The sequence below is a fragment of the Crocuta crocuta genome, unplaced genomic scaffold (assembly GCF_008692635.1).
Source record: "Crocuta crocuta isolate KB4526 unplaced genomic scaffold, BGI_CrCroc_1.0 scaffold466, whole genome shotgun sequence".
Taxonomy (NCBI): domain Eukaryota; kingdom Metazoa; phylum Chordata; class Mammalia; order Carnivora; family Hyaenidae; genus Crocuta; species Crocuta crocuta.
The window spans coordinates 7,075,769-7,088,121 of NW_027529672.1; the positions used below are offsets into that span (position 1 = coordinate 7,075,769).

The 12,353-nt window shown below is 58.5% G+C and overlaps 1 protein-coding gene across 2 annotated transcripts in view; it reads right to left on the reverse strand.

Annotated features, from left to right (window-relative positions):
• The window catches only part of TCERG1L (transcription elongation regulator 1 like), a 170,841-nt gene that overhangs the window by 44,995 nt on the left and 113,493 nt on the right, over positions 1 to 12,353 (reverse strand). For both annotated transcript variants that reach the window (XM_077762897.1, XM_077762896.1), the window contains one exon: positions 1,779 to 1,933. In XM_077762897.1, the coding sequence (XP_077619023.1) occupies positions 1,779 to 1,933 (155 nt within the window). The remainder of the gene's footprint in view (positions 1 to 1,778; positions 1,934 to 12,353) is intronic.

The following is a 12,353-nucleotide window of genomic DNA, read 5'->3' on the forward strand; positions in this document are numbered from 1 at the left end:
CCCGGCTCCCATCCGCCGCTCAGAACTGCTTCTGGTTTGGCACTACCCGACTCGAACCGGCTTCCGCTCAAATAAATTTTTCAAATGTTTAATATCCCTCAGCCAGTCCTCCACCTACAGTCCTCACAAGCCTTGAAATGGCAGGTGACTCAATGGGGAGTTCAGCGCACACCTCTTTCTCCCAGACCTGGCTGTGCGAGATCCACAGGACAGAAGCCACAGTGCAACCGTGCATGGACTGTTAATGAGCTCCTCCCCGTGCCTGCCGATACTTCGGGGACAAAGAGGAAAGGGAGAGGAGGGAGGGAGGGAGGAGGGAGGGAGGGAGGAAGGAAGGAAGGAAGGAAGGAAGGAAGGAAGGAAAGGAGAAACAGCAGCCAATTACCTACAAGTATGTAGGTCAAGGACACTGTCTGCATTATTCGTCTTTTATTGATCAAATACAATCACACTACCATAAATGCACCTCCGCATTTCTCATGGGACCGGGGGTCCTGTGACGCCCCAAGGTGTGCAGTGTTCTGTTGTCCATGAGTCAGGGGGTGGCTTTCTATGAGGGTTTGTTTCTAAGCCTTCTCTCAATAAAATATTCCTTGGAAAAATGGACACCACTCAGTCAAAGGAAGAAACAGTAAGGTCACAAACCCAATGCGTATTGTCCGTGATTGCAGCTAAGGTTTTACAGATTCAGTTAACAATGCACCTAACACTTGTCTTTTCCCAGCGCCGGTTGACCCAGGCTCTCTGGAGAAGGGAGGGTTACCTTTCGTGAAGCAAGCATGTTACTATGTCGTCCCTCAATCTTAAAGACCACCGCCAGCTTTGGAAGAGTAACATTTTCCAGCCTCTCCGCACTGTGAACAATGCCAAGAAGACTTTTGCGATGTTCTAAAGTTCTAGTTAATGCCTCTGCCTTTGAGTGAGAGCTGTGGGTGGGAGCTGGCTTGTGTTGGCCTATATCATGGGAATAAAAAATATCAATAAACTCAGTAAAACACCCTTAAAAATAAAACAAAGACCCTCTTTCCAGGGGGTCAAGATCCAGTTTCCTGGCTTCTCAGCCAAGTGCATGTGTCTCGGGTTGGGAGATTGCTGCCATTTCGAGGTTCTCCGGTGTAGCCTGTGCTACTTTAACCCACGTGCTCAGGGAGTGGGGCTTTCCCAGCACCGCAGCTAATAAAAAATATATGACTTCTAATCGGAAAGGATCCTTGCTGAAAATGCTAAATGTTCTTCTCAGACTCTGGGGAAATGAGATTTACACGGGTGTCTTCATACACAGCCAGCTCCCTGCCAAGTACCCCGTCCCCTACAGCAGGAACGCGTCCAGCCCCCACATGCCCGCCTTGCCCTCGAATTCAAGCAGCCCTCAAATAAACAATGGATGGATTTGGTCCAAAGCTCTCAAACGAAGGTAGAAGGAAATATGCTCTGGTTTGTGAGCATCTGCTCTCTCAAGTGGAGTCCATGAAACATTTTGGATGGAAATTCAGTGTTGGCTGACGACAATTCTAGAAGCTTCGAGAGGCGGACAGAAGGCCTCTGAGTTCACAACTTTCCGCAATGTGGGAAGGAGCCCCCGCCAGCCCCCGGGGAAAGAAGCGCCTTCAGCAGAAAGTGTCATAAAAACTTACTTCTTAAATTCTAAAGTAGCGAACACAATTCTTTAAAAATAAATTCCCAGCATAGCCAGGAAAAACCCGCTTCCCTTCATGGTCCTCAGAACATGCAGTTCAGACACTCGGGAAAGTGGGTGCGAATGGCCCGCTGTCAGTTACCTGCTGGGGCCTCCAGCTTGCGCTTGTGGGGCGGGTCCTCAATGATCCTGTTGAGGTCCCCGCGGTTTTTCAGGTCCGTGGGCTTCTCCCACACGGACAGCTGCATCGTCGGGTTGAAGAAGAAAACCCGGTCATCTCCCGTCCACACCACACACCTGTTTGAATGGAAAACCCACCTCAGTTACCCTCAGAGACACTGAGTTAAATCATTGGCCTGAGCCCTCACCTCATTAACCCTTGGCACCTGAAATCCACACATTCGCAAAGGTTACTTAGGCAACGTATAAATGATAATGACCATGTCAGGCTTTTTCGGGTACTTCACAGAGCTTTTCGTATTTCTCCATTCGATTAACGGGTCGATATTATCCTGACTATCCTTTAACCAGTATGGACACTGGAGGTGAGCAAAGCAAGCAACCTGACGAGGCCCTTGGAGGTCCAGGCTCTTCCTGGCGAGTCAACGGTCCCGGCGTCACATAGCTCCAATGCGACCCCGTGCTCTGGGGCCCCACCCGCCGCCGGCCCATGGACGGCGTACTTTGCAGGAGGCTTCCCGTCCACATTCCTGATTAAGTAACGTATATGCGGCTGGATTCGTGGGCCATTGTAGCCTACAGCAGTCCACACGCTCCAGCATCAGGAACATTAAAAGGGCTGCTTTGATTAGCAACTTTGGCCCTCATTTCCCAGCTTTTTCTAAAAGAGCAAAGAATGAAGCTTTGTGTTTTCATATGTAGGATTCTAAAACCTCCAGAAGGAACAATATGCAATTTTAGGACCCCAGATCCGTGGAAGGCTATCAGGCAGGAGAAAAGATTATAAAGGAAAAGAAGGGGAGAAAACAAAAGAATTAATTTCATCGGTCCCTAAGGGGCGTGTGTGGGTCCGTAAGGGTCCGCACGCAGGGGCTTAGATCTCCTGCACAGTGTCCGGAAGAACAGGGCCGCTCAAGTCCACCAGCCCAGCCTCTGGCTCTGTCCAAAGACTGGCCCCAGGACAGGGCAGAGCAGCATCCCGTTTCTGGCCTGGGCTCCCAGAAGCTTCCTCTAGGTCAAGGCCTCTCCCCTCCCTGGGCCTCGGTTTCCCACGGGGGCCCCCGGAGCCCGGCAGCCCCAGGCTTCTCGGACTCCCGATGCCGGGACTGAGCTGGAAGAGCCCGCAGGTGCCCGAGGGGAGATATTGGTTCTCCCCTGAGGTGGGGCCTCTGCCCTCGGGAACCGCCCGCCCGCTCGGCCTTCATCCCTGATAACAGCCCATCCCCGCCCAGCCGGAGGCGCGGGCTTGTCAGCCAGCAGCACGGAGGCAGCAGCCACCCCACTCCGCTCCGCGCAGAGGCGACCCCTCCGGCCCTGTGCAGGGGGCTCGGGCTGAAGCCATGTTCTGGGAGCTCCGAACGGACCAGGCTCCTTCGCTGAGGTGCCGCAGAGCCAGTCCGTGGACTGACTACCCCAGCCGGCCAGGCTCAAGGGCGTGGCAGGATGGTGGCCACGGACATCAACATCTTAATCCTTCGAGCCTTTGACCTAACATAGCAAGGAGGACTTTGCGGATGTGGTTCAGTTGATCTCCTGAGATGAGAGGTGATCCTGGGCCGGCCGGCCGCAGAGGAGGGACGCTACGGAACCCGAGGGATGGGAGAGAGGACCCCGCGCCGCGGCTCTCCGGGCAGATGGAGGGCCAAGAAAGGCAAGAGGCTCCAGAAGCTGGATAAGGCAGGGGACAGAATCTCCCCCGCCGCCTCCGGAGGGCACACGGCCCGGCCACACCTGCACGTTCGTCCCTGAGACCCGCGTGGGACGTCTGGCTCCTGAATCCTGAGGTGCAAGTTTGCGGAGTTGAAGCGTCTGGGTCTGCGGCAGCCTGGTCAGCGGGGCTCGCCTGCGGTCCCTCTCCATCCAGGGCACCAGCAGCAGGACCCGCCTCCCGCCGGCAGTGACCCAGACCCCAGGCACAGGGCGCATGGGGCCCCCGTTGGGCCAGGCTTCCAGGTGGATGAAGACAGACACCTGCCGTCTGCATCTTCAGCTGCAGACCGACCTTAACCTTCAGGTGGCCTTGGAGCTCCCCTCACCTGGCGGCCTCCGTTCCATCCCCTGCGTGCGACGGGGTTGGAACGGAGATTTGCATGATTCCCACAGCACCCAGCTATGGGGACGTGAAAGCAAGATGCTTGTTAGGGCTCTGCTGCCCGAGCTGGGGCTGGAGGTCGAGAGGGAGGGCTTCCAACCAGGAACGGGCTGTTCCCACCCCTCCCCTGCCCCAGGGCGCCCAGGCGGGAGGGGACATGCTAACCCCCGCAGGCCAGGAGGGGGTGCATACCTCTATGGTGCACAACCCTGTGGCAGCATAAAGCTTTAACTGAGTGTGAAGCTGGAGGTGATTATGCTGTGAGTGGTGCACAGCTCAGCCACGGCGGAGCTCTGGAACAGCAGGGCCACAGGCTGTCGGAGCGGCCAGACCCCTTCCCTCCGGCTCGCAGCCCCAGGGACACAAGGCTCCCGGCCCATCTGGGGGCCGCGCTCCTCACCATACACGGCCCGTGTCTGGGCTCCCCCCCGGCCTGTGACCCCTGGGGACCGTAGGGGACATGGGCTTCCCTTCGTGAAGGAGGTTCCGTGTGCAGCTTCGCCTGGGAAAGTCTGTGCGTCAAGCCGTGTCGGAGGCCAGCAGGCCAGCTCCGTGCAGGGGTGACGGCAGGTCCCCGGCCTCTTCTTGCGCGCCGCCCTGCGTGCCAATGGCCCGGGGTGCACACAGTCCACACGCGGGACCCCCCTCGGCTGGGCTGTGGCTGCAGGGCCAACGCTCCAGGCCTCGGCGCCATGCATGCTGTTCCACTGCACGGGCCTGAGTGGAATGTTCTAGACCACCCCAGGCTCCCTGCATCTGTCTGCTCACTTTGTATAAAAGAGCTGCTGCTGCGTGGAGCCACAGCATCTCCCCGGGGCCCTGACCTCACCTGACAGAGATTAACCCCTGCCTGCTCAGCTGTAGCTGACAGACCTCCCGGGTCCCTCAGCCCCCGGCGAGGGCGTCCCCTCCCCACCAGCCCACCCCCAGCGCCGACTGACCTGTTCCCTGCCCTAGAGCCACGGAGGGCCGCGGAGGGAGAGAGCGCTCGGCGGGGAGCCCAGCCTCGACCCCTGCCCTCCGGGGAGGCTGTGGTTTCACGCCTCAGCCTCCTCGTTTTACAAAGAAGGTTGGTGGACGGGGAATCTAGTCCCAGATGGTTGTGTAAGTTCCTTCCGGCTTCGATTCCAGTTTCCATTCTTTTCTCTTCATTCTCCCCGGTCATGGTCAAGGTCGTGTCCCTCCCCTCAGACCGACGTTCTGGGCAGGTGAGCCCACGCCCGGCCCCTGAGCCCCGCAGCCGTGGGCTCTCCGCTGCACGTGTGAGAGGGCTGTGCTCGCCAGTCAGGACCTCACCTGCGGCCCCGGCTCCGGCTGGGGGGAGGGGGCGGGGCGGCCCGTGCTCCAGGCCGCCGGCTCGGCCTCCGCTGCCCTGCCCTCGTTCGCCCTACCCCTGCCCTCGTTCCCTCTCTGCCTGGCAGTCGCTCCTTGGTAACACGCGGGCATCCCGCCCCCTCCTGCTGCTCGTTCTGGGACACCTGATCCGGACAAACCCCAAAGGGGAGGAAGGACCAACAAGTGTTCCAGGAGACGTTCCAGCAGGTAGAGCGGCAGGGGTGCGTGTGCCGGGGCACCGCTGCCCCCTTTGCCCGAGGAGACCCGCACGCCACGTGTTCAGGGCCCAGATCTGACCAAGCACAGCCCTGCCGTCGCTACAATGGCGTGGCAACGGCGTGACGCCTTGACTGAGAAACGGGCGGTTCACGAGGGCCTGCGGCTGTGACACGGTCCTGGGGCACATCAGTTCGCCCCACAGGTGGCTGGGCCACTTCGTGTGAGAACTACTGAGGAGCTGGTAGCCTGGGAAAGGCAGGTGCCCAGGGGCTTGGAGCAGAGACAGCCCCCGAGTCCATCCCGGGGACCAGCCTCAGGTCACCCCCAGGCCCTGCCACCTGGTCCCACCCATGGAGCAGCTGGCCTCGTGGGCGGCCTGCTGCAGGTCACCGGCTTCCCAACGACCGGGGCTGGGTGCTGAGCATGTTCAGGTCAACAGCGGGGAGGGGACTTGAGGACAAGAAGCCGCTGAAGACAGGTGAGTGGAGGCGTCCAGGGCTCCCGGCTTGGGTAAGCCCACGCCTGTCACGTGGTGCCCTGGGGTATAAGAGACGTGGGGTGTCAGCTCCGGGCCCTGGGCGGCCGCCGTCCTGACGCGAGGCTGAAGCGAGGCCCGTGGGCCGGGCAGGGGGCGGGGCAGGGAGTTAGGGCAGTAAGTCCAGACAGGTGGCTCATGTCAGGTCAGGTGGGTGTGGACGGGGAGGCCCGGGCAGCTGGGTCCCAGGAGGGGCCTGGGCCGCTGTGCGCACAGAATTAGGGACTCTGCAGAAGCCCAGCCCAGACAGGCTGAATGACCCTGGGTACCCGAGAGCAAGGTGGGGGCTGCCCAGCTTGGACCGGCTCCAGCAGGGCCTGTGGGACCGCCCCCCCATCCCTCCTAGTGTCTGGGTTCCCGAAGAAACCCAAACAGCACAGTCGGGGAGACCTGGTTCTTCAGGAGCCGCTGCTGACGGCTGACAAGCTGACGTCCGGGGTCCCGTCTGCGGCTGCCTCTCCTTTCTCCCGTGAAGCCCGTGTGCGGAGGCGCCAGAAAACGTGTGCTCCAAAGAGTCGCCCGAGGGCAGGGCCCCCGCTGCTGTCCGCCGGGTGGACACGGCTCATTTTGTCCCCGGGGGCCTGCTGCCGGCCCCAGGCACCGTCACTGCAGGGAAGAGACTTCGCATCTGAGGACTTATTTGGCACCGCTGTCTCCAGCTCCTGGACCCGTCCTCTGTTTCGGGGACACTCTGACTCCGTAAGCTCCCGGTGCTGGGCCCAGAGACACCCAGCCGGCACCGAACCCGGGAAGAGCCAGCACCCTAAGCCGCCTGTAGGAGGCAGTCACCGCTCCCTGACTTCCATCACTCAGCCCCCAGAGCAGGCGGACTGGGACTAATTAGGCACTTAACAGGGGATTATTACCAGGGAGAGAGCCGAGTGACAACAATTAACACGGCACACATCTCCACCCAGGCTGCGAAGAACCCAGTTCCTACGCCGTAGGGACGCGCGTGGACTTGAACCAAGGAGCTGGTGGCTGCGCAAATAACCGTGAGCCCCCAAGAGACATCTGCCCGTCCACTTGTTCCGGTTGGTTTCAACGAGACGGAGCCAGCTGTGACATGCAAAATTAATTTTATGTATCATTTTACGCACATTTTAAGTAATATGTATACGCTGCCTTCTTTAATCACACTGCATAATTTCTGGATAGTTGCCATCTTCCCTCTTCTCTTTGACTGCCCCAGTATCCCGGAGGATGTAATTAGCACATCAGAGTTATTTAAGTCCGGTACAGAACACCCACACTTAGCAGCCCTAACAGAGGGAGGTCTGGATCCCATCGAGGGAAATCTGGGCTTGCAGCTCTGGTGCGCTGCTGAAGGGCTCCCCCGGCCACCTTGGACAGCGACCCCTCGGCCGCGGGGCGGGCGGGGGGGAGATGGGGGGGACTTTTCTGGTTCTCTCTCTAAGCATGCCCGCCCTCCTCCCCACACATGTGCAAAGACATACACTTTGGGTGGCTCCCTGTCTCTGGGACGTGCCCATCCCCAGAGGGCTGCCCTGAGGGGACAGAGCCTGATGTCCCCTGCATCTCACCCCAGGGCCGAGGACTCTGGATGGAAAGGCAGCATGTGGGTGCTCTTTGCTCTTCCCTCCCTGTCCTCACCACCCTGCTTCGCATCCAGGAAGGGCTGACCTGGCAGCGCCCAGTAGCTCCGGCTGGTGCCCGGCGGTTTGGGTGGAGGCACAGTTTCAGGGAGGAGCGAGTAAAAACTCCCCTCCTGTGACTCTGGGACAGCCCTGAAGGAGGGGCAGGTGGCCAGGGGACCAACCATGTACCAGAGGGTTGGAGCTGTCAACCCCACCCACCCCTCCTCAGGGGCCTGGAGACGGGCTGGGATGTTGACTCCCTCACCGATGGCCAATGATTGAGTCAATCATGCCTATATCCTGAAGCCTCCGTAAACCCCAAGAGGAGGAAGGTGGGAGATCTTCCAGACATGGTGAGCACGTGGAGCCCGGGGGAGGGTGGCCCCCAGGACTGGGGGAGAGTGGCCCCTGGGAAAGGGCACGGAAGCTCCTCACCCTCTCCCCACACCTCACCCCATGCCTTTCTTCTACCTGACTGTTCCCAAGTGGTATCCTTTTATAATAAACCAGTAATCTAATAAGTAAAACATTTCCCAAGCTCCATGAGCCACTCTAGCAAATTAATCGAGACAGACGAGGAGGTCTTGGGACCTCTGACCCACGGCCAGTCGGACAGAAGCACAGGGGACAGCCTGGACTTGGGACTGGGGTCTCAAGTTGGGGAGGGGCAGTCTCGGGGGACGGAGCCCTTGACCTGCAGGGTCTGAGCAACTGCAGGTAGACAGCGTCACATTGAGTTAACCTGCAGGACACACAGCTGGTGTCACCGAATGCTTGGTGTGGGACCGCCCACGAGAGCTGGTGTCAGAAGTGAGGTCGTGCTCCAGAGCCTCGTGACCCCGGCAGACCCGGGCGTGTGCTTCTGGCTGCACCTCCTCAGCCAGCCCTTCACCCCACGGCGCTGATTCAGTGAAGAGTGCACAGGTGAACAGGTGGACACGAAACGCGGGGTGTCTTTGCCGACGAGGGTGGGTGCACGGAACCGGAGCGTGCTGGTCTGGGCTCCGACGACGATCACCTCCACGTGCCTGCAGAGCTCCCGGGAGCATCCACCTGTCCATCTTTGGTTATCGCACGCCACCCCTTTCCCCGTTTGCAGATGAGCAGCACAGAAGCGCCAGGCAGTCGGCGGTGGAGCTGGGCTCCTGCTGTCTGTCCACCTCTCGGAGAGGAGATGCAGAACCCCAGGAGGCTTCCCCTCAACTTCGGAACAAGGCTCAGGAGCCCCAGATCGTCTTCACACAACAGAGGCCCCAGGAATCTCCGTCCTGACCGCGGCTGAGGCTTGAAGAGCCTGCCTGCATGGACGTTCAGGGTGCCGCCTCCCTCAGTGCTGCGGCACAGGACGCTGCGTCCCGAAACCACAGGGCCTGCTCAGCGCTGTAAGTCCGGCCACTCAGCCCCCTGTCCAGCCAGAGGTGCACAGAACCACCAAACTGCCCGATGCCGGCGAGGGGCCACAGCAGCTCCTCACCCCCACCCCTGCCTCGGCATTAAGGCAAGGCCACCTGAAGACGAATAAAACTAAGCGAAGAGCAGAGCTGAGACGGCCCATCCCACGCTCCACGCCGGGAGCTGCTACCCAGGAGGCTCTTAAATGCGGCTCTAAATGGCAGCCTCCCCACGCACTCCCTCCATCCGCCTTAACTAACCCGCTTTGACATTTCACTGAACATTAGAATCCTCTCCCCAACAAGTAATGTCTCACCTGTCCCCTCTTTGACATAATGAACGGCTCAATTATGCTAAGGGGACAGCGTGACATTTGGCTTCTCTTCAGCGGTTCGTACGAGGCGGGTGGTGCGCGGGCCCCGGGCTGGGCTACGTGACTGCACGGGAGCCGTGCGCACACCCTGCGACGCGATCGGCCCAGCGCCTCAGAACTGTGTTTCCGACTCCTTCCCTCTTGTCAAACACGATCCGTCCGTGGAATGCTTACGGAAAGGTGCTTTTCTTTCTGGAAAAGCTCTACCAACTTCTCCCAAGAACATGTCTTTTATATGAATTCTTTTAAAGCCAAATGTATCGACTACCCATATTTAGAAAAACCTAGAGAACCTACTTTTAAAACACTGCACTCAGTAAGTTACTAGCTATGAGTGAATAAAAAGTCACCACCAGTAGGGGCTAAAATATGATTCAGTCAGAATACAAAGCGTGGTGTTCCGTGAGGCCGGGAGGAGCGTCCCGGATGCCGTGGCTCCGTCACCTGCTCCGGGGGGGCCGCCCGAGCCTGACACACACACGGGGTCCCCACGCACGTCTCCCACTGCCTCCGGGGACCTGTCGTATTGCCTGCCCTCCCGCCCCACGGCCGAAGGCCACCACCAGCCAGCGGCTTCCCCGTGGCCACACTGGGACTCCTGCGCGAGCCCGCACCACGGCCACGAGCCACGCACCTCCGGCAAGGCCGCCGCCGTCCTCACAGGAGCCGCACGGACGCCTTGCCGCCGTGGCACCTGCTGGCGGCGCCGGCGTCCTGGGGGTGCGCCCCCCAGTCTGTGAGCGCAGCCACCTCTCCCTCCGGCTCTGCCGTGGCGGCACTGCCGGCGTAAAACCTGCACTCCGTCAACCTTGACTTTTTGGAAAATGGTACTCTTTCAAAACCAATGTTCGTTTATTTAAATTGTACCAAAATAGTGAATTACTTGTAAGTCCATAGTCTTTTAAAGAATTTTAAAATGTTAATTATCGGCATTGGCAGTTATTGTCATTTAAGTGAAAAGCTCATGAATTTTACACTTTGTTTAATAATTACTTTTGATTTTTTCCATGTCTTTGACAATTCCAAAGACTATGTTTTAATTGTTTTCCAATGAACAGAGTAGCTTAGTTGTCCCAGAATTGCTCTGTGGGTTGAAACCCAAATTGTAAAAAAGGAGGAGGAGGAGAAGTGGAGAAAGAAATCCGTGAGAGACGAAAGAAGGCTGTTCTAGAATTAACACACCCGGAAACAGGAGCAGACCTGAGAGAGCCTCTCAGATGACGCTGTGTCTCTCTCTCTGGCTCTGGCTCCCACTGCGAGGCGGATGGGATGTCACTTTTTATGAAAGTTCACATGTTATCTTCATTTTCTTGCTTCTCCTTAAAATCTCATGCTTCCGACTACGGCATCCTTAAAACTCCCCACGGACATTAAGCTCAATGAGCCTCGGGAGGGCAGAGTCGCCCGGAGAGATTTTTCTGGAAACTCGTCCGACCGTTGAGCTGGCACACACTGCTCGACCCCGTGTCCACTCGGTGTCGAGACACTGACGCGGCCTTTCTCAAGTGCTCAGTGTGACGCCAGTGTTTTAAGGAGGCTGCACACCCGGCCATGGCAGCGAGAAGGGCAGAATCATGGCCGGGGGGACCATCAGGGAGGCTGTTTGCCTGGTGCCCCATTCACACTGCTGAGCCCTCCTGCCCAAGGAGAGAAATGGCGCCTTCTTCGCTCTCACTTCCAAACCAGCGTCTGCACCAGCAGGTCTTTGCTGACCCTGCCTTCTTCCTCCCACACCTTCAATTCCTCAGCTCCAACTTGCTAAAAATGTGTCCACAGTGAACAAGGTAACAGAGGAAGAACACTTGGATTTCCATTTCACATGTTTTAAGTGGATCCCAAACATTCTGACTTCTTTTTTGTGATTCCAGCTGTCTTCCCCTCCCCTCCAAGTTCTGTGATGGTCAAGAGGAGTCCTTCCCAAGCCCGTTTGGCTTGCACCACCCACCTGAGTCTTTGAGAATCTTCTAGAAATCCTAGGTTTTCTCTGGAGAATGTTGGTTGGAGATTGAGGCTCAGGTTCCATAGATGACGTATAATTCTCAGATCTGACCAGAGCTGGCAGCCTGACCCCTCACCCTTCCCTCTGGAGGAAGGGTCTGCTCCCCAAGGCAGGAAGGGGGCCTCTTGACCCAGGGAACCACCTTGGAGAGGGTGTGCCTTCCGGAATGAGATTCCCCAAGACTTGAGCAAGGAGCCCCGGGCATTGGACTTGAGAAGAGACCCACTTATGAGAGCACAGAGCTTCTCGGGGGTCCTGCCCCACTGCTGGGTCACCTGACAGCACCTGCCAGACACGCCAACAGCCCCCGCCCCCACCGCTCACCTCCAAGGGACGCCGTGGCATCCCCCCCCTCGACTTCCACATGAAACACCTCACATCAATCCCTCCTGGAATATTCCATCGTGTGAGGGTGTCCTCAATGTGCCATGAGCAGATTCAAATGCCCAGACACACAGGAGGCCGGCGAGCATGACGGGTGATGGAGCCAGGGCCCCACACCTGCCGTGGCTGCCTCTGCCCCCCGACTGCCCGAGAACCCGGCTGACCCTTTAGAAACGGTGACTACCAACGAAGCCCCAGGACAAGGCTGGCAGTGGATGGCCTGGGTTCCACTAGCGAGGAACCCCCTAGAGGAGTTCTGCCCTCTCCAGGCGGGAGGGCGCGGCTCCTGGTGACAGATGGCAGTGTCAGCAAAGTGTGCCATCACGGAAGGTCCCACATGCACGATGCCAAGACTAGTGAGGATGTCAGAACACACCGCTCGGGAAGCCGCCTCCCAGCTGTTGAGTGAGAGAGTGGGGGTCCTTCATCCGGCAAGGTCAAGGGTCCATCCCCATTTGTAGGGGATGTGCAAACCCAGCCCTGAGGTGTGGAGGGGGGGCCATCAACACTCACACCCCTAACCCAACAGCTGTGCACAGAAGGCCAGAAGCCCTCCTTCACGGGACACGTCAGAAAAGCACAAGATGGGGAGCACAGAGGAGGCGCAGCC